The following is a 27,300-nucleotide window of genomic DNA, read 5'->3' as shown; positions in this document are numbered from 1 at the left end:
TCTGGAGGAAAACATTACTTACACACACACACACACACACACACACACACACGTGCACACACACATGAGAAATGCCATCGTCCAATTCAAACGTATGGGAAAAGAAATATTTTTTTAAAAAAACAAAAAAAGGGGAAGAAAAAAACACAAGAGAGCCATTGTTCCAGGAGCTGAGGATGGGGCGAGCTGAAAAATGGCAGAAAGCTGCTTTTCGATTGGGCTTCAAGTTTCCATGGAGTTACAGAGAACACACACATGTATACACACAAATAATAATAATAATAATAATAATAATAATAATAATATATAAATGATGATGATGATTATTATTATTATTATAAGTATTATTATTATTATTATTATTATTATATAGCAGTTAAAAGTCATCCTTGAAATAACTCTAACATACAAACTTGTTAAAACTTCTAATTGAAACCGACTCCTGTTTTTGATCCTGAACGTTTATTATTTCTTTAAAAAGTATAATTAATCTATCTGAGTATTTTCACCGTGACTTCCAGCGCTCGTCTTTAATTTAATTTATTTTCCCCGTCCTCTGTAACGCTCCTGCATGTTTACTTCATGTCCATTTTTCTTGCTTTATGAACTCATGCCGTTTCCCAGGTTACAGCCGCGTAAATATTATAAACATTATTTATAAGTGAAATTATTGCACATGTCTGTCTACCGATCTGAGTCTCTGGAATTTTTTCCTCATTTTCACCAGACGCTGATGATGTCAAGACGTCACATACACATGTTACAGAGGGTACGGCAGGAAAAGACTAGCAGGCAGAGAGAGAGAGAGAGAGAGAGAGAGAGAGAACAGAAGCTCACACAGGTGACGAGGCCCTCAGCGTCCTCACCTCCGCTAATCAGCTTTCTGTTCAGCATCTGGGAACATCACTAACACACCTACAGGCGTTTAGCACAATTCAATTATCAGGAGTGTGAGCAGGCGCTCGGATTGTTCATACGGTTTCATGAAAAGAGAGAGAGAGAGAGAGAGAGACGAGTACCGAACATCATTACTAAAATGTAACTTTTTCTATAATTGAATAAATATTGTTATGTGCATGTAATATTATTATTATCACATTTTTTGTATTATTATTATTATTTTCGTTATTATTGTTATTATTATTATTAGTAGTAGTAGTATTTCAGTTATTATTAATATTATCAGCATTATAATTATTATAGTATTATTATTAGTATCTTAGTTTTTATTATTATTGTTATTATTGTTTTTATTTTTAACAAAATTATTATAATCATCATTATTGTCTAAGTTTATTATTATTATTATTATTATTAATGTTTTTATTATTCTTGCTTTTAATAAAGCTATTCTGGTGAACGTTATGGAGGAAGAAAACCAGTTCCCGTTATAATGGTCTCAAACCCAACAGCAATCATCGTGCAATAATCACAGACGATGATCCTGAAACACCCAGAACGAGGCGAGGTGAGAGATTCCTGCGCTCTTCTAAAAGCCACCTAAAGAGTTGTCCAGATTAATTTGTTTAAATGGTTCCTCTGTAAATGTTGACCCATCCGTCCTCGAAAAGTCAACTTCATTATGACAGCACTGCTTCATCTCTCTCTCTCTCTCTCTCTCTCTCTCTCTTTCTGCTCATACACTACACTTTTAAATATCCAGCACTTAGAAGAACCCTTTAAGCAAGTGAGCAAACGAGTGAGTGAGTGAGTGAGTGAGGGAGGGAGTGAGTGAGGGAGTGAAGGAGGAGGAATAAAAAAGTGCACTTCAGATATGAAGTGCTGAAAACGACTTCATGTGCAGGCAATTAAAAGAATTATTACAAGGAATAATATTCAGGTTGAGCTGCGCCGGGGTTTAACAACTTTTTATCAGATGCTGTGTCTAAGTGTGTGTGTGTGTGTGTGTGTGTGTGTGTGTGTGGTTGAGAGATCAGGTAACAAATCAGTAAACACTCACAGTCTGCCCTCCTCCTCCTCCTCCTCCTCCTCAGCCACCGGCCCTCTCTCCTCTCCGACGCTCACCACTTCAGCACTGGATGGCATTACAACTTACGGAAAAAAAAATGTCCGAAATCACCCACACACACACTCTCACACACTCTCTCTTTCTCTCTCTTTCACACACACACATTTACACGCAGTCCCTCTCTCTCTCTCTCCCTCTCTCCTACACTCTCTGGCGTGCACTTGTCCCGGTCTGATGGCACGCCGTCTCAGAGAGAACATATCCACCGAGAGAAGCGGAAAAGACTAAATGAACCCCACACACACACACACACACACACACTCTCTTACACACACACTGAAGAACCAGCAGAGGCGGTGGCAAGCTCCACTGCTCACACACTCACATATGCTCTCCCTCTCTCTCACACACACACACACACACACACACACACACGCACACGAGCGCTCCGTTTCGCATCGAGATCCCGAGACGAGAAAAGAAAGAAGCCTGGTGTTTTTGTTTCCGTTCTCTTTCTCTTTTTGAAAAAAATCAGGATCCTACGGATCACGGTCGTTCCAAGGTGGCGTCCATCGTTTGCCGTGTAAAGTCAGTAAACTTTCAAGCCAGCGGAGCCGTCGAGCAGAGCGCTAGCCGAGCAACACTGGGGTGCTTTGTGGCTCGCCTCGCGAGCTGACACTAAGTTATGAGCCCTTTGTGAGCACACGGGAAAGCAAACAGATCGGAATCTGGCAGGAAGGACACAATGCACAACTCGCCCGCTGACTCTGAGTCCACAACCCCAGCCTGAAATTCTCTCCAAATCTTTTCTTATTTTTAATGCTAAAGCTGAACAAAAACACACCGAGCAACTTCACTGATCTGGGTTTCATTTTCATTTATTTATCCGTTTATTGGATTTTTTTTTTGTATTCATTTTTTGCAGCACAATTTTGCATAAACTGTCCAAACTTAAAGCTCTTCTCTTTTTATTCATCCTGAAAAGAGCGGATGTAAATCACACAAAAAAAAAATCCCACAAAGCTCAATTGAGAGAGTAAATGTGTTTGAAAAAAAACACGAGTCCAAAAAACGTTGGTGGTATTTCTGGGTTGTTGTTGTTTTTTTTTTTTGAAAAAGAAGTAAAAAAAAAGTAATAATGCAAGAAGGAGAGGGATGATAGATAGTTTGCTTTTATCTCTCTTTTCTTTTTCTTAAAAAATAAATAACTTGCGAACTAACTAACAAACTACCTATCACGGAGGATGGATGAAGTAAAAGAGTGAATGAGAGGAGGGGAAAAACTATGTGTCAGTCCCAGTGATGGAAAGAGGGGGGGAAAAGAAAGAAAGAAAGAAAGAAAAAACAAGAGGGACTGGGCCAGAGAAATGGTGGAACAATGGCTGATAATGAAGGAGCGGAGTGGAAACGAGGGACGCTGGAGAGAAACGAACGAGAGCGAGTAGAACGAGTGTGTGCGTAAAGTTTTCATGAGGTCATCAAAAACAAAACAAGAACAAAAAAAGTAAAAAAAGAAAAAGAAACACACACACACACATCCTGGTCGAGGCTGGTACGAGTGGTGTGTGGACATCTGGAATGCTGGCACACACTGGCCGGCTTTCTCCAGGGACCATCCCTGTAATTCCTTTCTCTCTCTCTCTTTTTTTTTTTTTTCCAAAAATAGGCCTCCTCGTCAGGCCGTGTTCCCCCAAATTGGAAATTTTCAGCGGCTAATCCAAAGAATAGGCGTTTTGTTCTGTTCCATTCTCGTCTCATAAATAGGATTTATGTGGAGAAGAAGCAAATTGAGGAAATTACCTTTAACGCTGCTTTGATTGAGCTGCTATTTTGGACCCTTCGGGACGGACAACAGCTCGTTAGTCAGTGCTTTGCCTCGTCCCCTTAACTCTCTCTCTCTCTCTCTCTCTCCCTCTTTTGTCTATTTTTTTCTTCCCTCTCAACCCCTCATGCCAAGTTCCTCTCCTCAGGGTGACGAGCTCCACCCATGAGAGACAGTAGAATACTTGTGAGTCTGACTTTCTCTGACATAAGGAAAGAAAATGAGATGAGACGAGATGAAGGAAAAAAGCGAACGAGCGAAGGGACGAACGGACGAAAAAAGGCGCTCGACACCAAAGCCGGCTTTGGTGTGGCTCTTCAGTCGGAAAATCAAAACAGGGGTAGTTCATTTGCTCCACCCAGATGAGGCCATGTTAAGCAGTCAGGCTCGGCCGGGCCGCACCTCGGCAATTTACGATTAAGCCTCATTATTCTGCTGGAAGCTGACACTGATTGGCGAGTGGAAGAGCGGAAAACCGGTTCGCCAGCGGCTCGTGGACGGGGAAGCGTGGGCAGCGGTGTGTGGCCGGGTGACAGGTCAGACAGGAGGCCTGGGGTAAATACCGGGGCAAATGAACACACTCTGATTTCTTTGGGATACGGGAACCATGTGATTGACAGCAAATAGAAGAAAAATGTGAGGAGCGAGAGCTGGGGTCTGAAATCTGCCTCAGAGCTACGAGATAATAGCTAGCGCAGTTAGCAGGAGTTCAGTCGCTCATGTCGCTAGCGGTCTGTCTCGCGCGTGTTGTAACAGATACCGCTGTCGCCTGTTTGTGGGCGTGTCTTTATTTTCATTTTTCGAAACTAGCATTAAAGCTAACTTTAATGCTAACACTAGAGTCTGCAAACTGTTCACGCTACAGCTCCAGGCTAGCGCCTCAGATCAGATTAGCAAAGCAAGCTACTGTACCAGTCCTGGCTACTCGCACCAACAACCTCCTCCACTTCCTGCTTCCTGTTACATAATCGCTTTCATACACATGTTTAATGACTTGAATGATTAAAGCACAGATTTCGGAGTTTCAGTAGACTGTTTCAGCTCAAGGAGCTATATTTTATATTTTTGAAAGTATAAAAAAAAAACTACCAAAAGTAACACTGAAACGCTGTGTGATTTGTGTCCTTATTGTTTAAATGTCACGACTCTCATATAAAGTGATTATTTAGGGGGTTTTTTTCTGTTAATTGTCTGCACCGCACTCCAGTCCAGGAGGTGGCAGTAACGCACCAGCTGCAGATAAACACAAAAGAAGAAGAAGAGTTAAAAAAAACAAAAAAAAAAGCGCAGCTAATTTTACGAAAGAATCTTGAGTATCTTGATAGAAGAAAAAAAAATGTTTTGTACCTTCCGTAAAAGCCAGGGTATATTTTCAGAAAAATTTAATTTCATTCCATGTTTGTAAGTTTACCCGAATCATTTTAAAAGTATAAATCAATTCTCAAATGGAAACTGGACGGTTGATTGGATTTGAATGAAAACTGATTAACAAAAGTTCACGTCTGTAATAGTTACACGTTTTTCCTCCATCTTTGCACGTCAAACACGTAATGACAGAAGAATCGCCTGATATATAATCGTCTATAATCGGAGGAATCGTGCGAGCAGGTCGTTTTGGATGTTTGATGTGTCGCTCTTAAACCTAGATAAGATCACGCTTTTGTGTTGTGCACGTACGTAGAGATTTAACGTTTACGCGTCATTGTGGTGCATTTAAGTATAAACGCAGAGTTAGGCCCGGGGTCGGAAAGAGAGAGAGAGAGAGAGAGAGAGAGAGAGGGGGATCATTTTACTATGGAGAAAGGCCCCTGTGCGCTAATACATGATTAAATTATAAGGTGAGTACTTCTGTACTTTTGCTCGAGTACACACGTATGTGGAGGACTTCTACCTTTACTCGACTAACATTCTGCCCTGCCGAGTCTCTGCTTTTACTCAGCTACAGCAGACAGCATTCGTGTCCTTCGCCAGCCTCTGGTTCGGGCCACATATTTACAGCGATGACTTGATTGAGGACACAAATCCAAAGTCCTTCGGGATGAAACGGCGCGGTAGCCGGAGTTCTGGAGACTAACCAGGGAAAAATCAGGGAGTACGGTTCGCTCGCGGCTTCCGCAGCACCGCGCCAAGCGATGTGGAGACGTGAAAGCTCTCGGTAACTTCATCCCTGCTGTAACGCAGCCAGAGAAGTCATGTTGACTAACACGTTCATCTTCAGCTCTTTATTCTATCGTTTTTTTTTTGTGTGTGTGTGTGTGTGTTTTTTTTTTCTTCTTTACCCGCTTCTTTTCCTGGCAGACGTGTGCGTCACAACAAGGTTTTGGAATGAAATCACGGCTGAAATTGCTTCCTTTACTAAAAGTAAAGCAAAAAAAACAAACCTCAGGAGTGTGGGACTGGATACGGTGCACGTGTGTGTGTGTGTGTGTGTGTGTATCTGTCCCTGGCGTCCGTCCACGACTCTGTTGTGGTCGCTCTCCACCGCAGTCATCCTGCTCGGTGCGGTTTTTCAAGAGCCCCGTCCGAAACCAGTACGAAATGATCAGGATAATCTCGGCTCTCCTCATCTCCCTCACACGCCTCGGGAACACAAAGAGGCTCTTTGTGTGTGTGTGTGTGTGTGTGTGTGTTCATGCATGTGTGTGTACTAAAGACAGTCCGTGTAGACGTAGATCACCGTCGGCAAATCAATCAAAAGCATATTAAGCAAGCCCGTGTTTGGAGTGGAGGACGTTCGGGAGAGGACTTGAGGGACGTGAAGGAGGAGGAGGACTGAGGAGTAAATTAACATCACTTCTGTTTGTCTGTTTACACAAGAGCTCCGAGCACCAGGGACAAAAGATTTAATGCTATCTAAGTCTTGTAGGATCATCAACCTCCTCCTTCTTCTCAAATACAGATATTTCAAATGAGCAAAAAAAAAAAAAGGAGAAAAAAAAAACCTCAGACTTAAAAATAAATTAAAAGATGAAATAAAAAAACATGTGAGTTTTGCTGATCATTATATACTGTACTGTATAAATAAATATTAATATTTTTTTTACGTTTATATACATTGTGGCCCGAAAGTCTGGATCAACAAGAATTTTTCCTTACACAGAATCTTATTAAAGACCAAAGGTGGCCTTGAAACTAAGACCAGAAGATGGAACAGAACCCCATCCATCAACACACGACTTTTCTCTTGAAGTCAGTGGATGGAACCACATCAGGTCTGTTACGTTGTCTGAAACGTTGAACGTTTTTGTAACTCACATTACAGGAACTCGGCTTGGGGTTATGGCCTCGTCCCGTGTTCAGTCCTGACCTCGCTCCGAGACATTTACACATGTTTGGAAAAGACATTTAAGGAGTTCCTGGGAGGCCGGCGTTTCAGACGTGAATAAGACAGACAGTCCGATCGTGGCTCTGGTGTACTGAGAGAACTTTCTCCCTTGATGGTGTCCATCACTAGTGAGACACTGGGATAAGTGCATCAGTGTATCAGGGGATTATATAGAGACATAAAGGGAGTGTTTACTCTCAGAACCGTGTACAATCAAAAGTCCCGGTTTGACTTGAACGCCCCTCATGTGTTTGGTTTTGGCGGAGTTCTTCCTTTTTCAGTTCAGGGAAATGATTTCTATACTTATAGAAGAAAAAATTCGGCACATTGACTTTGCGACAGAGGTGTTGCAGGTCGTCACACCGTCAGAATAATAATAATAATAATAATAATGATAATAATAATAATAATAATAATAATAATAAGAGCAGGCGCTTCCTGCGAGAGGAGAATAATCCATCAGACATCAGAGGGAGTCTAATGTACGCCGTGTCTGCAGCCTGGTTAGGCTTAAATACGCAGAGCAAACAAGAGCGAAGGTAAATATCCAGTGAAGGCCAGACAAATATTTGATAAGAGGATAGAGACAGAGACAGGGCTAGACTCCGCCCCTTTTCCCATCCCCTACGACCACACTCACACTTCCCTCCTCATCCCTCCATATCCCCGAACACTCCGCCTCTCCGTCGCTCAGGCAGCAGATGTGAGTTTCACAGCCCGGCCGAGCGCGCGACCCCGTCCGCAAACAATAGCCGTGTGCTGACAAAGGTCGCCTTTCGCAATATGTGTGTTATCCCCGTGTTATCGGAGTCCTGACAACGCTAACACACACACACACACACACACACAATCTACACCAGAGCGAACATCAGCCCACGTCCGGGGCGACACAATCCCGACCTCTTAATATGCTGATTACTCGAGTTTAAGCTCCTTATTTAACCCTGAGCCGAAAGTCGGCACTCAATCCTGTTAACATCAGACACACACACACACACACACGTGACTGCAGCAACCGTGATCACCACACTTAAGAGAAAGTTCCTCGAAGGTGCTCGCTCGTGTTTTCCGAGACACAAAGTACTGAATAAACCGAATCCTACTGTTATAATCCTCATAATGTTTACTGTAGTGTGGATTTATTCATATTGTACAGTTACAACTGAGTATGAAACTAAATCATCATTAAAAAAAAAAGTAAAAATGTAATTGTTGCAATACATTGTATATAAACGCCTTTTAGAGAAAAGAAATAATGACACAAACACGGGCCAGTTGGGCTAATCTGTATGTTTTTGGACAGGTGGAGGAAACCGGAGTACCCGGAGAGAACCCACCAAGCACGGGGAGAACACGCAAATACACACACACACACACACACACACAGAGCCCGAGGCGGGAATCGAACCCAGACCCTGGAGGTGCGAGGCGACAGTGCAGTGATGAATAAAGAGTTTCTTAATACTGAGATGGAAAAATGTCACTAAAATTTAGAGAAAAAATTAAGTTCTTTATAAATAAATAAATAAATAAACAATAAAATCTATTATTATTATTATCATCATCATTATTATTATTTATTCATTCGTTTAGTAAGTACATTAGATTTAATAATGTTCAGAAAAAACAGGTAGTAATCACACACACACACACACACACACACAAAGAGAATAAGCTGTGCAGTGAGCAGAAGCACGTGTGTGTGTGTGTGTGTGTGGCCGTGCTTGTCCACGCTGCCTTTATGCTGCACAACTTTTAAATTCATTAAATTTGTCATTAGCTAATTAAAGGCTCGACGCTGTAAATCCCCCGAAGCGCTCCAGGAGCGTAGTAACACTCGGGAAAGTCAAAAAGAGGAAGTAAAAAAAATAAATAGAATGTGACGAGTGTGTGTGTGAGTGTAAGTGTGTGAGTGTGTGTGTGTGTGTGTGTGTGAGTGTGATGAGCTCCTCAGGGTTCCTCGGTTCCTCTGGTGCTAACAAACTCGATTTTCTGAGATTTTCATCTAAAGGTGACGAACAGACCGGCGGTGGAGGTTCTGTTCGGCGCGGCGAGTTCCACTCAGACCAACGCTCAGGGATTTAGAGTCAATATTGAACAGCCATCATTAGGCCAGAAACAAAGCAGTGCATGTGTGTGTGTGTGTGTGTGTGTGCGTGTGTGTGTGTATGTGTGTGTGTATGTGAGTGTGTGTCTCTCTCTCTCACAATGACTCATTTCTGAAGATGTAATGAATATAAGACAGGAAACTGTACTTTCTGTGTGTGTTTGTGTGTGTGTGTGTAGATATTTGTTCTGCGTGCGTTAGTCATGCGTAAAATCATCTAAACGCCTTAATGACGAGAAGAACTTCTCTACAAGGCAACGCACTCATAGTGTACCCTCATAGAACGCGAGGGTTCCTTATCGGTTCTTTAGATGGTTCTCAGTTTTTAATTCGAGGGTCTGTCGGGTACCTGGTGCTAGATGGAATGATAAAAATAAATAAATAAACATATAAATAAACATCCAGAAAGTTATTTCTTTATGAAAAAGCGTTTAACCTGCTGTCTTACATAGTAACTATAAATAATGATGTCACCAAGCCACGCCTTTTAGACAAACTCCGCCCATTTTGGACCCAGTAGGCAAAAACTTAACTTAAATAGGGTTTCTATACCTCAGTGCACTAAAGAACAGTCTTAAAAATAAACTGGTGTGTGTGTGTGTGTGTGTGTGTGTGTGTGTGTGTTTACTGCATGCATGAGGGAAAAGAAAGGGGACTCTCAGAGGTGTTAAGGTGTTTTCCAAAAATCTTGATATCACTCAGTGACGAGGCTGCGCTGTTAAAAAAATCCAGCAAGGAGGGTCGCGAGAAACACAACAAGAGCTTATTGATGCAAATTTACCCGCGCAGAATTCATACAGATTGTTAGCATCGTAGCATTAGAATTAGCATCAGAAACCTCCTATTCGTTTAATTGGCAAGGACGAGGAAACATCTCGCGGTGAGAATACTTAGATCTTGTCTCCCAGCATCGCTAACCGCTCAGATTGCGCTAGTCAGTGCCCACGCCAGAGACTGAGAGCGGCAGCTGCAGCAGCATGTCCTTCCACACACACACACGCACACACAAACAAGACCAATCATAATGGACGTCTTAATTGAGTTTCGCCGCTTTTCGAGCGCGCCATTATCCCGAGCTAATGGCGTCCACTGGTCCCCTCTCTCGTTACTTGAGTGGGTCTCGAGCGGGCCTCTTGTTTCCTAGAGTCGGAGATAACGCCACGCTAACAACTACACCCAGAGTCATCAGCGATCTGCATATTCAATAACTTCCGTAATTACGTGCGCAATTCATCAGATCCCATCTGATTGCAGAGGGGAAGAGATACGGCGTATGAGAGAGAGAGAGAGAGAGAGAGAGAGAGAGAGAGGGGTCTGATTCCTCGAGGACATGAGTCTAATCACAAAAACTAACATGATAATTGAAATCGGAATGGAAAGGCTGCGAGCGACGCGGGCGCGAGGCTGCGGTGAGGCTCAGAGAGAGAGAGAGAGAGAGAGAGAGAGAGAGAGCGGAAGCACTTGTGGCTCGAGAGCGAGCGAGAGGCTGATAAAAGGATGCAGACAGATGGAGGGAGAGAGAAAAATGGATGCAGGACAAGTTCAAGGAGCTGCGCGTCACCGCGTGATGCCCTCGAAGCAACAGGAAGCGAAAAGGAACGTAAAAAAAGGAAAGAAAAAGTGTTGAATTCGCTGCAGTTCACACTTCTTTGCGGTTTCTCTGTGAACAAACTTCGTATTTTTCTGTCTGATTAACTCATAAGAAGTAAAGAGGTCGTGGAAGATCCGACTGTTTATAGCTGCTGTAACATAAGCGAAAACAGAAAGAACTCCTGGTTCAGGCTTCCTGGTTCTCACAGCGTTCCTTAAACACTTTCTGAATAAGTTGAGGATCCTCAGGTTCTACAAACTCAATTCTTTGAGGAACAAACTCTTGAAGAACCAGTAAAGGACCAAAAGGTAAATATGAAACTCTGGACGTGTTCTAGAGAACAATAATGAGGAATCATTCGAAATTTGTACCGCACACACACACACACACACACACAACGTTATTATACTGTGTACTCTTGGAGGAGTGGTGCTTCCTCAAGGTTTTCTCTAAAGGGTTTATTGGATAATTAACGCTTCTTAGATTCCAACAAATCACACAGTGTATCTAAGGGAAACCATCAAAAACAGAAAGTGGGAGGAAGGCACGCTTTTAACAGCGATAGAGATGAGACATCGAGATCTGTGTACGTTCTTTACAAAAATAACACACACACACACACACAAAAGCAGAAATAACAACATTATTGTTAAACTTAAAGTTTGTTGTTTCATGTCTCGCTCTCTTCCAATCTTATTTAATCAAATTATAGACTATTAGTCTTTTTATTATTTCTATTTAAATCCTTTACGTGAGGAATTCTAAAGACCAACATCATCCTAATGTTCTGGAGGTAAAAAAAAAAAAAAAAAGCAAAGGAATGATCTTCAGCACTCCTCGCCCCGGCGTGTCCGTTCCTCCGATGGCCAGAAGATTAACTCGGAGATAAAGCTGACGATGAAGATGAATGTCTCGGTGTCGAGCGCTCTACTTTACAGTCTCTTCCATCTGCTGAATCTCATACTTAGCCATAATTAGCGATGCCAAATTCATTAACCCGAGCTGCCGTTATAGCGGCCCGCCCCATAAATTAGCTTAATGCGAGCGGACATATTCCAGTTGTAATAGGGGATATAAAAGGTGAGGAGAACCACCAGAGGAACCCAGACTGTACATCATGAACATACTGTCGGTGACACGCCGAACAATAATGGAGCTCAGGCAATTCCGATGCTTTCAGGAAGTCGTCCCTTCGCTCTTGACTTTGCTCGTCCCAGTTATGCCGTGTCGTCATTACACGCGACGCGCGGTGTTTGATTTATTTAATTTTTTTTTTATCGTAACACGATACAATTATGTTTCTATATTCGCCAGATAAAATGCTAAAACAACACGATTCTCAGACTCTGGAATAATATTGGCGGTGGACGCGCTAGCTGTTTGTGTTGGCCGTGGCTGAGAGAGAGGGAGAACGGGCGCGTACGCGTGGACGTGCGGGCCAGCGAATCGAACGCTCCTTGCCAGATCAGGTGCCAGAAATGAAAGAAGAGGTGTCTTATCCCTGACTTTTTCTTCTCCCTGAGATGACTGGATCCCGTCCAAACAGCACCGTCTAATTTGCGCATTTATTTTTCTTGCAAATCTCTGGCATAAATCTCGTCCGTGTTTATTTAGAGTCAGTTAGGAACAAGTACGTTTTGGCTAAGCTAAACTTTTTTCCTTTTTTTCCTGTCCTGTCCCACTCTGATCGCTTTTTCTTCACCTCCATGAACGAGAGGACGATCTTTTGCGTCAGATTCAATTGAAACCCGAAAAAACAAACCGCTGTTGTAAAAGCAGTCGTGGACTCGTGGTGTCCTTGGATTACACCGTGACCTAGTCGTCTCCGCCTGTCCCTCGGCGATCGTCCCCCCGGCGAAGAGCCCGTTAGGCCAGGACTCCGCTTTTGCGTTTAAAAAGGGTCTTTCTCTCTTTTATTATTTTTTTTAAGGCAAGGTGGTGGAGAAACACAAGTCCATTGTTCTCGTCACAGACGGACGCTGAAGTTACTACGGCAACCGGGCTAATCCTTGCTTTTTCACCACCTTTCTTCATATTATTGGCTCATCGAGTGCCTACCTTTTAACTCGTAAGCGGGACGGGGGCAAACGAACGCTGGCGCTCTCCTCCCTCTAATTAGCTAGGGTTCGCGTTCGCACGGACGACGCGATGAGCTAATCAGAAATTTGCAAAATAATGACGCACCGGGAATGCGCGATTCCTCCGTAGAATAACAAGAATGAGGCCATTATGGAGCGGCGGACGTTTCCAATGCCGCTCCGTCCACCAGAACAGAAAGCGCGATTGTCCCGGCGTTGTCCACACAATCAACAAGACATTGTTGGAGACTTGAAAAATAAAAGAGGAAGAGAATGGCTGCCACCGTGATCGGCCCGCTCTTGGGTTTCCTAATTGTTCTCCAACAGAAGACTCTTAATAGACTCCTACTTTTTTCCCTTTTTTTTCCCCTGAAACTGTCTACTTTTTAAGGAGAAGTGGAGAGTTTTTGTTTTTTCTTTGTCTTTTTACTTCTTATGCCCGGTAAATAATCAGTGAATGACATGTTAAGCATGTAGCATAGCATGTATCTTTCTTAAATAAAAAAATAAATAAAAAAAACTGAAATCTGTATCAGAAATGTAATAATCACAGAGAGTCTTTTGTCCTGTTCCGTAAAAAAAACGTAAACATAACTACACACAGTCTAGAAAAAAAGAAAAAAGACATATCCGGTAGTTACGAATTGTAGCTCGTCATCAACGTAACTAATAAAAAAAAAAAACTATCTTAAAAAAAATCTATAAAAATGAGTAGCTGTGTTAACGTGTGTGTGTCTTAGCCAGGCCGGGAAGTACGAGAGGAAGGAGAGAAAGGAGAAAGAATGCTAAGCCGGCCCCTTTTTCACTTCGTCCACCTTCACTGGAGCTTCATTTATCTTCATCTTGTTAGACTAAATTAATTAACAATCTCACTGTTACACACTTTCTCCTTTCATTACATCAAATAATGACAGGGACGGAGGAGGAGGAGGAGGAGGAGGAGGTCCCGCCCTGTGGGATTAGGCCGGCGGCTGTTAGAGACGTCTCTGTGTGTGTGTGTGTGTGTGTGTGTGTGTGTGTGTGTGGGTCCACATGGCTGATCATTTCCTCTATAGCGCACCTATCGCAGCAGATAAATGAGATAAGCCGCAGGGTTCATTCGCCACAGGACCGGTTCATTTCATCCATGGAGAATAAAAACACGTCGCACTTTCGAACACGTCACGGCAGTTAGTCATAAGAAAAAGTTAAAAAACAAGCACAACGCTACTTCGCTCTGGAGAGAAAGCACAAAGACGGAGCTGTGTCATAAATCTGCGCGACTGAGGCGTGTACACTGGAGTCACGGGGTTCCGACTTTGTTTATTTATTTATTCGAGAGAAAGAAAAAAAAGAGAGAGAGGGAGCAACAAAACATTCAACAGGTTCAAACGTTCAAGGTCGGAGACCTGGAGTTCCAGACGAGTTCCAGACGATCAGATCAATCCTAAAGTGAGTTCCTTTGGGCCAGATTGCTTTGATCTGGTATCACATGATCCCTGTATTCTTGTTAAAAAAAAAAAAAAAAAAGCTGTGACTAACACACAGTAATCGGCATGAATCTTACACAATGCATTCACTTTAAATCAAGTCACACTCCAGAGGGATGAAGAGGGACACTGAAGGACTTAAGACGGACGGATTTGATGAAATGATGATGATAAGTTCATTTTTTTCTCTCTCTCTAGTCACAGTATGCATATTTTCCCAGAGTCTACTGTATACTGGAGATAACTGGGAGTGATGGAGGATCGTGTGCCGTGCCGGACCAGACAGCTGGCTGTTGAGGCGCTGAGGAAAAGTGAAGAACCCAGAGGAACCTCACACAGACGCAGGGAGGACGAGGACGCTAACGCGACTAAGAGCGTGAGATCTTCTACCGCCATCATGACATGTACGCTGGCTTTCAACAAGTGGCCCTCGAACCACTTCACGTCTCATTTACAACGAACACTCGCTCTAAATCTCATAATAAACACGAGAATGTGTAAATGAGTCTGTGAATCTGTTTAACGTCGCTCCTGAAGATTAGAACCATGACGCAATTCCGTTTAAACAGTACACTGATTACATCATGGAGGGATCGTTTCCGATACAAAGTCTACCGCACGCTAAGCCGCCTGACTAGCGGACTCGATTAATGCACCGGGTTTTTTAAAAACAATTATCGGTTGCGATTTTTATTTTATATCCCATAAGGTTTTTATACATACTGTATATTTAAATACATCAGCAATAAATGACAATGTTTAAAATAAATAAATAAAAACGCTTCGCTTCTGAAATCGCAGTCGCGCGGCCGAGTTAGCTCGTGTGAGGTTTTCCGAATTTGCATAATCATGCATATTCATGACTCCTGTCATGTTGAATGAGGGTGAAGAAGGTGTAAACATGTTCCTGGGTGGGTTTTTTTTTTTTCTCTTCTTACTTTTAATATGATTATTTCTAATAAGTTAAAAAGGGAGGTTAAAAAAAAAAAAAAAAAACGACAGATGGGCGGAACTTCCACAGACACACGGAGCGCTCAGGAAACAGAACCGCGCACTTTGCTTTGTGTGTTTATGAAACACACAGCAGGATATCACTTATAGCACTAAACTGTAAACTTTTCAATAAGAAAATACACCTTTATCTATATATATATATATATATAGTAAAATGCCATATTATATGGCTTATTAATTTATTTCAGGTCCTGATCTTGGACTGCTTTAATTGAAAATCACATTCATCACAGGGTCGTGTACTTCATCATGGATCTAACTGTATTTCTGCAAATTGCATATACGGAGAGAGAGAGAGAGAGAGAGAGAGAGAGAGAAACAGAAAATATATGCTGTTAATTTAATCAAATAAATGACCTTTTGAAAAAAGAAATCAAAGGGGATTCATTAGCTTTAGTAAAGTTTGGCTGACAACAGCTTTGAAAGGCAGACGCTGTCACTGCTTTTAATGAGAGATCGCTAATTAGGGCTGCTACTCGCGAATTCAAGACAGGGGGAAGGTGCTCGGTGCACAAACAGCCCGATGGCCTACACGCTCGCGCTCTCTTATTTACTTCCTCTGTGTAATGACAAGCACAAATTCTTAATTAGAATCACAGGAAGGTGGTGGAGGAGGGCTGGATGGGTGGGGGGGGGGGTAAAAAGAAAAGAAATAATAAAATAGTTGTAACCGGTTATGACTCTTGTGGCACAAAAAAAAACAACATACATACACACACCAACAGGAAGTGGTGAGAAAATAAATGTAAAAAAATATATAAATATATTCTCAGAGACACGTGCATGCAGTAAGAGAGACGTGTTTCGGTCTGGAGGGAGGGGCGGGAAGACACATGCTTACACCCGTACACTCGGCAACGTCGTGTGAGCATGCACACACTAACACACACACACACACTCCTGCTCAACAGCTAAAAGGCTAGGTGTGATTACTAGATGCTAGATGAAAAGACAGATGAGGATTTTTCTGTAATTTTTTTTTTTCCTTAACAACCCCCCCTCCCCCCCGTACGTAAAAACTAAAGCGACTGACCTCAGTAAAAAGCTGCTACGCAGAAAGCCCTCCATGTTCAGCATTTGGGTTCTGTGGCAGGAGAAATACACAGAGAGCCATTGTAACTTTTTAGCACAAAGAGTCAAACTGGCACAAGACAAAAATAATGATAAAAAAGCAACGTCAAAAAGGAATGTCTTATATATATATATTTTTATTATTATTATTTATATATATACACACACATCTTCCAGGAAAGAACAAAGCCCGTTTCCACAACCTCGATCCTGCCTGAAAAGCAGCCATTTGTCATTAGCGCGTATGGTTTTCCAGCCTCAAGCTGATGATACGTTATCGTATAGCGCCTGGTTCCCTCCCTGTGTTCCCCGCTAAAGAGCAGAACAGAACAGAACAGAACAGAACAGCTCTGCTCCAGATGCCAGCCATGTGTGACGGGACCTCGGCGGCTTCTGGGCTTCAGGGAGCCCGACCGCAGGGGCCTACAACCGCGCCATCGCCGTGCCAACGCCGTACCGAGCGAACAACGTGTCCTGCATCCAGGCATGCAGGGTTATGGTCGTGATGTCACCACTCACTCAAATACACACACACACACACACACACACACACGGCTCACTCAGCAGCAGCCTTTTGCACCGCAAATGTAAGAGCACGTGTTTGGAAATGGAAGCCAGATGTTCTGCATTAGCCTGTTACTGCTCTTATATATATATATATATATATAAAATCACATACATCAGAACGAAAAAGTTCTCCTTTAAGAACCCTATAAGGTTCTGTGATATGCTAGAACCCTACAGGAGCGTGGTCACCTTCTCCACAGAACTCTGAACAGAGCATCAGATCAAAAGTATTAATATTATTTTCATATGATGTTTTATTTATTATATTTTTGTTCATTTTTTTTATTAATCAATTTGCAATTTTTGTCCTGAGAAAAAAAAATTAGGGGAAATAAATCTATTATTTATTTGTTTGTTTATTTGTTTATTTATTTATTTATTTATGTGCATGCATTTGTTTACATTTTTTTTTTTTTACTCCTTTATGTTTGTTTTTGCTTGTTTTTTTTTTAAACTTATTTCTTTCTGTTCCTCACTGATTTGTCTTGGCGCTGCTCTCAGTGTGAATGAGGTCATAAAAAAGGCCAACGGTGAACTCATTTCTCGCTCGCGTCCACAGCTGGAGACGGATGATGCATTTCCTCAACAGCACTTTTTATTTTGAATTTAGTTATTTATTTATATATATATTTATCTATATTAATTTATATATCTTTAAAAAACATTAAACGCGCTCCCGCCGGCAGCCCAAATTCATCAAGCGCTGAAGCTAATTAGCGATTTGTCTCAGGTCGTTACACGGCGCTCTCTCATCATAAACGAGACACAACGGAGCAGAAAGACGCCCAAACGCTACACAGTGAGATGGGTGTAATTTAGCCTCGTGTCTCTCCTCCTCCTCCTCCCTTTTCCTCTCTCGCTCTCTCGCTCTCTCTCTGTGGTAAGAGACAAAGTCTTATGAGAGAATGGAAAGACTGAGAGAGGGATACAGTGTCTCCACGAGTCTGGCCTGGGACTTTTCTCACAATCAGGTGTTTGAGAAATGAGAAGAAGAAGAAGGAGGAGGAGGAGGAGGAGAGGAGGAGGAGGAGAGGAGGATAAAGAGGGTCTCTGGGTGCCTGAGCAATGACACAGCGAGAACACAACAGTCAAATCGCAACCTGGCCAATCAAGCGTGTCTCCTCGTCACTTGAAGGGAGCGTTACACACATACACACGTATGCAACACTTTCACATATCTCACCCTTTCTCACATGTGCCTTTTTTGTCAGCAGTAAACACACACACACACACACATTTTATCTGTTGTACACGCACCACAAGCTTTGCATCCTGCTCTCTGATTGGTCACATGGTGTTGATTAATTCCCGACAGCGGCAGCTCTGACTACAGCGCAGGTTCATATTAACGCACTCGCTCTAACATGTTATCGTTTCCATAGCAACCGCTCCTTCTTCACAGCGATGTCCAACTGTCAAGAGATGTCCGTTAATTATTTATGGAAGGAGTCTCCAGTGTGAGAGACAGGAGTTAACTCTTAACGAGAAAAGGAAGAAAAAAAGAAAAACAAGCCATTTAAATAGAACTGGATAAAAATAAATAAATAAATAAATAAATGAATAAGAGATGTTCTGTCATAATTGATGTTGGAAAAAAGTGGAAGAAAAAAAAGAAAAGACTTGGTGTTGTCTGAAAATAATCAACACTGTGCGGCAGAGAGAGTGTGAATGATTCTCTCACTTCTGTCTCCCTTTTTTATTTTTCTCCCTCCATCACTCGCTCAGGAAAGCCATGCTGCGGTAAAGGAGAGGAGGAGAGGAGGAGAGGAGGACGAGTGCCGTGCACGGGGAGTTAGGTGCGGTTTTGGACACTGAGCTGAGGAAAATGTGACTGAGCCACATTGTGTTTGCTCTTCTCCCAACATGCATGAAAAAAAGAATTAAAAAAGAGAAAGACAGAAAGAAAGAAAAAAATAAAGAAAGAGTAGAGCAGCAAGTCTTAAATTTAGAACAGACCTCCTTCCAAGGGCAACCATTCGCTAAATAGGAAAAGAGAGGAGGATCGACATCAGCGTTAAAAGACGAGCGCCATGCAGCCTCTCTCTCTCTCTCTCTCTCTCTTCGGTTTTCTTTTTCTCTTTTTTTATACATTTTTTTTCCTCCTCATCGGAGAATCTGCCAAGAGCCGGCCGTGTCCAAACGCCGAGGCTCTCGCCATCTGCAGCAAATGTGGTCCATTAAAGCAATACCATATGGACGACAAGCTCTCGCTATTAACACGGCTTCTGGACGCTCTGCCATCTTCCCAGCACACACACACACACACACACACACACTTCTTAAAACTTTGGGACGAACTCAGGCAGGGTGTGTGGGCTCGAACGCTGAAGCCAGTGATTCTGTCATTTTATGAAGCTTCCATGGAGAGATGCTCTTCATTCAACACTCAGGAGATCTTTAAAGCCTTCAGAGATTAAAAGAAAAGGAGAGAAAGAAAAGAAAAGAAACACTTGGCGCTATGAATCTCCCCCTGCTTTTAATCTACGAGGAGGGGAAGTGAGGGTTTAAAGCCCTAAAGATGGCCGAGAGTCAAATCAGGCGCATCAGATCTTCCACCACCACCACCAGGATGATGACGGGTTTCTACAAGGAGTCTAGATGCTGGAGAAACCGAAGGGTGTGGAGATGTGGTGAGGAGATGCCGGATCACTCATCCAGCGCTAGCCGACGCCCCCGTCAGAGAGAGAGAGAGAGAGAGAGAGAAAGAGCACCCGTCTGCACATTATATAAAGCCTCTTCTCTTCTCAGCGCCATGATGGTGAAGCTCTCACTTCTCTGTTCTTCTACACAAATACACACACACGAAGGAGAACATATACACACACACACACACACACACATCGCAAATCAATTACACCTCTGTGGTCTGTCTCCCCGAACCCCTGAGTCTCGCAGCATTCCCTTCTGTTGACTTTCCGCTCCATCGCTGGCTGCGTACGTCGACACCGTTCGTAATTAGAGCGAGAAAAACAAAAAAAGACAACTGCCCTTTCATGCTGGGATGTTCCACAGTAGTAACCTACTAGTAAAACACACACACACACACATACTTTGTACTTATATACACTCAGCCTCATTTATCAACCTTTTCCTAAAGCGTGCAGCAGTTTCCACAAATGACCAAAGTCATTTATGATATATTTACATTTAGCCACGCCCACACAACTCCATAAAAGGTAAAGTTGACAGTAAGCTAGAAAAAAAGAAAAGAGGTCTTCCAATAACGCTGCTCGGCCACTGCAGCGCGCATGAACAATTCCTTGTTTGTGGGTTTTTTTAAGGGTGCCAATATTTTTGCACAGCCAGTCAAATTTGTCTTAGTCGTTAATATGAAACGCCAAAAGAACGATTAGTTAAATTGCTGCAAAGATCGTTTTAAGCTCATCTAACGAGATTTTCCTTACGAATAAATTTGCATGCCAGATGAGCTCGAGCTCTGATTGGTCAGAAACGCTCGCGCTACATGATGTACATATTGCAGTCTTCCTCCGTAATAACGATATAATGACATTACAATATGTTTTATCTCTCACTCTTCTACATCCTTATATTTATTAAATAACCAGAAATCTTTTTTATTTTATTTTATTTTATTTTATTTCATTTGCGCGGAGTGAAGGTCCGTTTGTCTCGCGCTTTGATAGATTTCCGGGCTCGAACCCAGAGCGTTCGCTCGAACACCGTGTCACGCAGGCGCATACCTGCGGGTGTTTTCATTTCACACCATTAATTAATCAATGACTGCGATGGAGGAAGTCTCGTGGAGAGAGATTGATGGGGAAATGCAGGAGGATAATCAGTTCTGACAAGAGTGCACACACACACACACACACACACGACTAGTCTTAGATTACATTTAGCAATGAGAGGCAGATCCAGATATATTCTTGAGCCGACGTTGTGATATAGATGTTACATTGTAATAAACCTTGTGTGTCGTGTAACAATGTAACTAAACACTGTTTCAGGCAACAATGTAACAAAAGTCTGTAAATAAACACCGAGTATCAGGGAATAAACGTCACCAAGGCCCGGTCTCATGGAGCAACGTTACACAACACTCATGGAACAACTTAACAAAAGACAAACCTGTTACACAACAACGTGACTACAGACGCCTTAACATCGGTGTGTGAAGCGGTTTAACAATCGCCCTGTAACCCGGAAACACTCTGTACTCTACAACGACGGAACTCCTGTAACACTGTAACTATGAACTCAGGTTTGTGTATCAGTGTAACTTCAGACTCCGTAGAAGATACTTTTGTGTAACCACAGAGGGAGAGCCCCAGTATCGTGTAACAATGTAACTAATGTCTCGTAACAGTGTAACACAGGATCAGAGTTTAACTGTGTAACTAAACGTTTGTTACAGTTTAACTAAAGACTCCATGTGGTGCAACAGTGGAAGAAAATTCTTTGAATCAATGTAACAAACAAATGACTGTAATTTGTTACAGTTGAAATAGATTTGTTTAATAATGTAAAGACACAGAAGGAGGACTGTTTTTGATTATTTCTGCCACATGTTAAGGATCTTACATTAAATTTAGTAATAACACAGGGTTAAAAAAATATTTATATTTAATAAGAAATGTATAAACTTTTTTTTTTACTGCCATTTCTTCATTCTTTATTTATTCAGAACGTCTGTATGTTTATATGAGTTAATATCGTATGTTCTATGTGTATATATGTTGAAACTTTTAAACTTTGTTGCTGCCACCTCGGCCAGGACTCCCTGGAAGAAGAGAGAATTTATCTCAATTGGACATTCCTGGTAAAAAATAAAGGATAAATAAAATTTAAAAATAAATATTTTATTATTATAATTTTTCATATCACTGTCTTTAACACGATCCTGGACTTTTGTCTGTAAGCAGTAATTTGTCAGGTGCGACTCGGCGGCAGGTTAAAAGTGCGAATTTCTTCACTGTAGCACCTGAGCGTTAGCACATGCGCTATTACCTTGAGAGCGAGGCGGAGAACTAATTTCCATCTGCTGCATCAAGGCAACCCCTCACCTCGCGCACGGCTGGGAGATGTATAACCTCCGTGTGTGTGCGCGCGCGCGTGTGTGTGTGTGGTTATGTTTAGTACCAGGGCGAACACACATAAGGGACACAAAGCCAGCTGCACTGCCCTTCTGAGACCAGAAATCAGATTCCTTTAGCAGCTAAAACGCTGTATTTAAAAGTGACTGATGACAGACTAATTAAATTAGCATTTCAGCTCGGAGCCGCGGAGCGCGGGGTGGTGTGAACGGGGTTTGACAGGGCTGGGATCTCATACAGGGGGGAGAGAGAGAAAGAGAGAGAGAGAGAGAGAGAGTGCAAAAAAGTTTTTTTTTTAAATAAATAAATCATCGTACAATCCACGCACGACTCACACTTCATATGAAAAAATGGACGAGATGTGAAGATAAGATGCATCCGTAAAGCACACACACACACACACACACACACACACACCCTGACTAATACGTCCCGTATCACGTCTCACCTCCGCCTCGGGGCCCTGAAGCCAGGAGAGTAGTGAATTAATTTGTGCGACATTAGGAAGGTGTGTTGAAAGGTGTCTGCTCGTGTCTCAAATTAATCGCACTGCTGGTCAGCATTAGCACCTAGACGCCCGCCGCCGCCGCCACCACAGCACACACACGCGTGCGTTTACGACACAGCTAAGGGAGGGAGGGACTGTGTGTGTGTGTGTGAAAGAGTGAGAGAGAGAGAGAGAGAGAGAGAGAGAGAAAGAGGATTCGCCCGTTCACACCGGAATAATTAGAACATGTCAAGAAGAATTAATTTCCTCATTTTTCAAAAGGATACACAGAAATTACCATGTTATTATATGACAGGGTCCCTGGGAGAATTGTATTAAATTTGATTTCCAGCGCAGCCACAACCCCCTCCACACACACACACACACACACACACACACACACACACACACACACACACAACAAATTAAAGTCATAAATAAGATGGAAAGAAGCAGGGCACGGAGCATATGTTTATGGCAATGAGTGAAGCCAAGGGAGCAGAAACAACTATCTTCATTTGGTTTTATTTAAATCAGCTCGACACCATGTGTCTGAATGACAGCGTTCGCTAATGGGGCTCGGATTAGGGCGCTCCTTGATATTAGCTCGGAGACACAGCAGCCACTTAGCGGGTTACACACACCATACGCTCCTCCGCTTCGACTCACGACTTCACCAAGGAGCACGGTCCCGCTTTCACGTGTACGCGTGCACCAATATTTAGCGCGCAACTAAAACGTGTCATTATTTTCACATCGTCTGCTTCCTTCAGAATGAGACAACTGAGCAAGAAAAAAAATAATCAGCTACCTTTAACTATAATGTCTCTGATAGTTTTATTATTTGCTCTAGTGTGCAGATTTTTTTCCGTCTTGCAATTCAAGGCCAAGATTTGAACAACAACAACAACAAAAATAATAAATAAATAAATAAATAAATAAAAAAAAAAATGAGCACTCTCGCGTCATGATGAAGTCAGGGCGGCCCTTTCCGTCAGCCGTTCCCGAACAGGCGTGTTTATGTTCATCTTCTGTACGCCACAACAAACACAGGTTCACACGTGATTTATAATGGACGTGTGGCATTGCTTATAGAATGCCGTCTTTGTTCTGTAGGCAAGACAAATCCAGCAAAATCAAATAAAATATGTGACAATCAGGCCGGAGTGTGCGTTTTTTCTTTTTTTTAATAAAAAGTCTACAGTACGCTTGTGTGAAACTGAACACAGTCAAGGCCTCGTAAAGAAATGCACGGAAATGAAAAACTATTGATAAATCATCTCTTTGTCTGTATGGATGCTTACATTGAAAGTATATGATAAAAGGTGAGAAAAAAAATAAAAAACAATTAACTGGTTTTCTCTGTGTTTTTCTAGAGCGAGACACGTACCCAAGGTCAGCCTCGGTGAAGTGACACAATGCGAAAGCAGCGCAGGCATTCACTCCGAACAATCGCTCGGGATTTACTGTGCGAATGCCGCCTTCATCCGCGCTGCGACGAGAGGCTTCAAGGCCCCGAGACAAGGCTTTGTGGGGGAGGACAAGAAGAAAAAACAGGGCCTCTGTATGTCTTTCATTAAGCTTGTTAGCTTATTACTATTCAGCTTGGATGAAGAAAGAAAAGAGTGATGGAAAGAAAGAAAGAAAGAAAGAAAGAAAGACAGACAGAAAGCCCCCCCCCAAGGGTTTGTTCCCCTCTTTGGGAATGGGCGTCATTAGAGCTGAGCGTTCCCTCGAGCCCCACCAACTTTAAATAATTTGCGAATCAATTAACTCGCAAACTCTCGACGTAACACGGATTTCACACCCGCGGGGTTGGGGAGCGAGAGGTGCGCGTGCATTATCAGCTCCGGAGAATTCATGGTGTTTTGGGAGAAAAGTTCATGGTTGAAATCATTAATTCATTTTACAGGACTTTTAGTTATGCATTACGCTTCGCAGCTGTGGAAGCCTGGAGATTAATGACACGCTCCTCAGTGTGGCGCGCGCGCCCGTAAAGCTAATAGGTAAAACTGAGCTTCTTTTTTTTTTTTCTTCTCTGCTGACGTCTTAGAGTTGAAAGGAAGGAGCGTTGCCAAGTCGCTATTACGTTTCACTATTAAGAGAGTTGAATAAAGCACAATAAGGATAAAAAAAAAAAAAAAATGTCGGAAGAAACATGGCCGGGACTGTGATGACCTGTCACTGGGACGTGAACACGTGAACACGTGAACACGTGAACAGATATGGTGTGATGGGGTTCTCGATCAACTTGCTAATTACATTGAATTGATAAAGTCAACCACTTTATCATGTTTTGAACAGTTTCACCAGTAATTTTACTGCATGATTGTGACATAATATTTGGTTGGGTTAAACTGACCGGTTTTGATTATTAAATTTATTCCGCCACCACCCCTGTGTAAAATACACAAACGATGCAATAAAACCCTAAAAAGACTTTTCCTGTCTACAACAGTGTAACAAAAAATATTTATCACTGCATGAGGATATAACACAAGGCTGTAACTAATGACTTCTCAGCTTGTAACAATGTAATAAATCTCTTATAACTATATAACAAAAAGAGTTCTCCGTGATGTAACACAACTCTTACATTAATGTAACAAAGATCTCTGGATCATGTCGTATTTAAATGAAAATCTTCTAACAAAAATACTTTTCAGGTGTAAACAATATAACAAAATACCTGAATCGGTGTAATGCCGCACTGCACCGTGTAACCACGTGAGAATAATCACAAAGACAAACAAAGTAACGAAAGGCGCTGCTCCAAAGAGCAATGTGACAAAAGACTCCGCGTAGTGTAACAATGTAACATTGTAATAAAAGACTCCTCTATGTGTGTTAGAGTGCAACAAAGTTCTTGTAACATAGTAACTACAGACGATAGAACAGATACAACATGTTACAAAACAGCAGGATTCAGTGTTGTGTAACAAAGTATCGAGTCTCCTGAAGCTGTAACAAAAGACTTTTCATCGTGTAACAATTGTAGCAAAACGTAAGCAAAAGCAAAACTATCGGAAAAATCTCATTCCTTAACCTGTGACACGTCAGAGTAAATCCAAACGCTTCACTGAGGACGCCGTCCCTTTCCTCTTAGGAGCTTAGGTGTTACAATAATTCAATTTCCAACAATTAAATCGTATCCTAAATTCCCGTTGATTAAATGTTAGGCTGTCGGGTCCCTCCTGAGGGACGAGTCGGAGCCGAGCAGACGGGTTTCGCAGCCGAGATTAAAAACTCTGACCCCCATTGAACATCGTCTGCAACAATAATAGAGGAGAGGGTCAGTGGAGAAGTGTAACTGGGGACGCGCAGATAATGCATGAGAAAATAACCACCCAAAGGTTATTCATTTTCATTACGCTGTCTGTTGAGCTGTTTATTTAATTTTTTTCCCCTTTCCTTGCAGAAAATCATTCCTGGAGACCCCGCGCTCCACAGAGACATCAGCGCAGAGACAGGCTAAATGCAAAATGACGGAACGCTCCGGAAAGCTTTATTAGATGAATGGCACGCGCTGACAAAGAGTGTCTATTGAGAAGGAAGGGGGGGAGGGGGGGTATGTTGTTGTGGGGGGGTTGATGATGATGGCGGGTGGCTGCCTGCATCCTCAGGTGTTTCCAAACGAGTTCACACAGGAGTGATTAAACGGCGGGCACAAACAAGCCACACGTTTGCCCAAATTACTCACCACCTTGTTTTTGTGATTAATTAAACATGCAGATTAAAGTTGCAAAGGAATTTAGATTAATGAGCGCACAAGGCCTCGTTGATGGGCGCGTGCGGGGAATCCGGGGCGGACGCTTTATGGAAAAATCTAAAACGAAGGAGACAAGAGCGTGCGTCGAGACTAGAACCACACGGTGCGCTCTCTAATGCGTACTGGCAGCTTTAAACCCGCGCTCGCGGCATTGTGTGTAAGCTAATGGACTTTCAATTAGCCGAGGTGCGAATGAGAACGAACACGTTTACTGATGAGGCGCGCGGGAACAGGCTAGAGTTTAGAGTTTTAGGGGCTCGTACGCATGTATATATGACACGTACGTCGTGAAAATGGAAATGTCACCTTTGTCATATCAGCAACTGATAGTGTTTATACTTCTGCTTATCTTTAACACATTTACATATTTGTCTTACGTCAAAAAAAGGGGGATTATAGACAAATATGGCAACATGCTAACTGCTTGTTATGTTTTTTTCTGCGATTCGGGTCCGCAGGTTAATGCTGATTGGTTGGTGGTGATGTATGTCCGGGTGTGCGTTCATAAAAACATTTTGACGTGAGATCGCAACGTTTCCTACAATCAAATTCAGATTCATTTTGTGCAAAATAGTTTTAGTGTAAACGATGCAATTTTTCAAAACTTTCTGTTGTTTCTTGAGTCAAAAAGGCTTCCTTGAAGTGTCGTTGAAAAAAAGGATCAAATTTAGTTTCATAAAATAAAAACCATGGTATGTTTTACATTTTTTGTTGTTAGGTCACAAATAAACCTAAGAGGGTAAATAATAGTTTGTTTGTTTTTTAAGGTAAGAAAGGATGTAAATGTGTTTAAATGACACAACAAAGAACCTTTCAGCCTGTAACAATGTAGCAAACTACAGAACAGAAGAGGAAACAGGGTGTAACAACGTAACACAACTCTTGACAGGATGTAACGAAGGACTCGTCAGCACGTAACACACGTGGCAAAATGAGTGTAACGACGGAACTAAAGATCATCGTGCAAGAAAAGCGGA

The 27,300-nt window shown here is 42.3% G+C and overlaps 1 protein-coding gene across 5 annotated transcripts in view; it reads right to left on the bottom strand.

Moving 5' to 3' along the window:
- sox6 (SRY-box transcription factor 6) overlaps positions 1-27,300 on the bottom strand; it is a 170,434-nt gene that overhangs the window by 115,402 nt on the left and 27,732 nt on the right. For 3 of the 5 annotated variants that reach the window (XM_053512661.1, XM_053512662.1, XM_053512660.1), the window contains one exon: positions 16,409-16,459. The exons of 1 other annotated variant lie outside the window; for it this stretch is intronic. In XM_053512661.1, the coding sequence (XP_053368636.1) occupies positions 16,409-16,452 (44 nt within the window). In that variant the 5' untranslated portion in view covers positions 16,453-16,459. Of the gene's footprint in view, positions 1-16,408; positions 16,460-16,614; positions 16,896-27,300 lie in introns of those variants that run through there. One more of the 5 variants, XM_053512659.1, reaches the window with a different exon arrangement.

The sequence above is a fragment of the Clarias gariepinus genome, chromosome 15, assembly GCF_024256425.1.
Source record: "Clarias gariepinus isolate MV-2021 ecotype Netherlands chromosome 15, CGAR_prim_01v2, whole genome shotgun sequence".
Taxonomy (NCBI): domain Eukaryota; kingdom Metazoa; phylum Chordata; class Actinopteri; order Siluriformes; family Clariidae; genus Clarias; species Clarias gariepinus.
The sequence above is the reverse complement of the archived record's forward strand: the minus strand, read 5'-3'. Positions and strand labels throughout refer to the sequence as shown.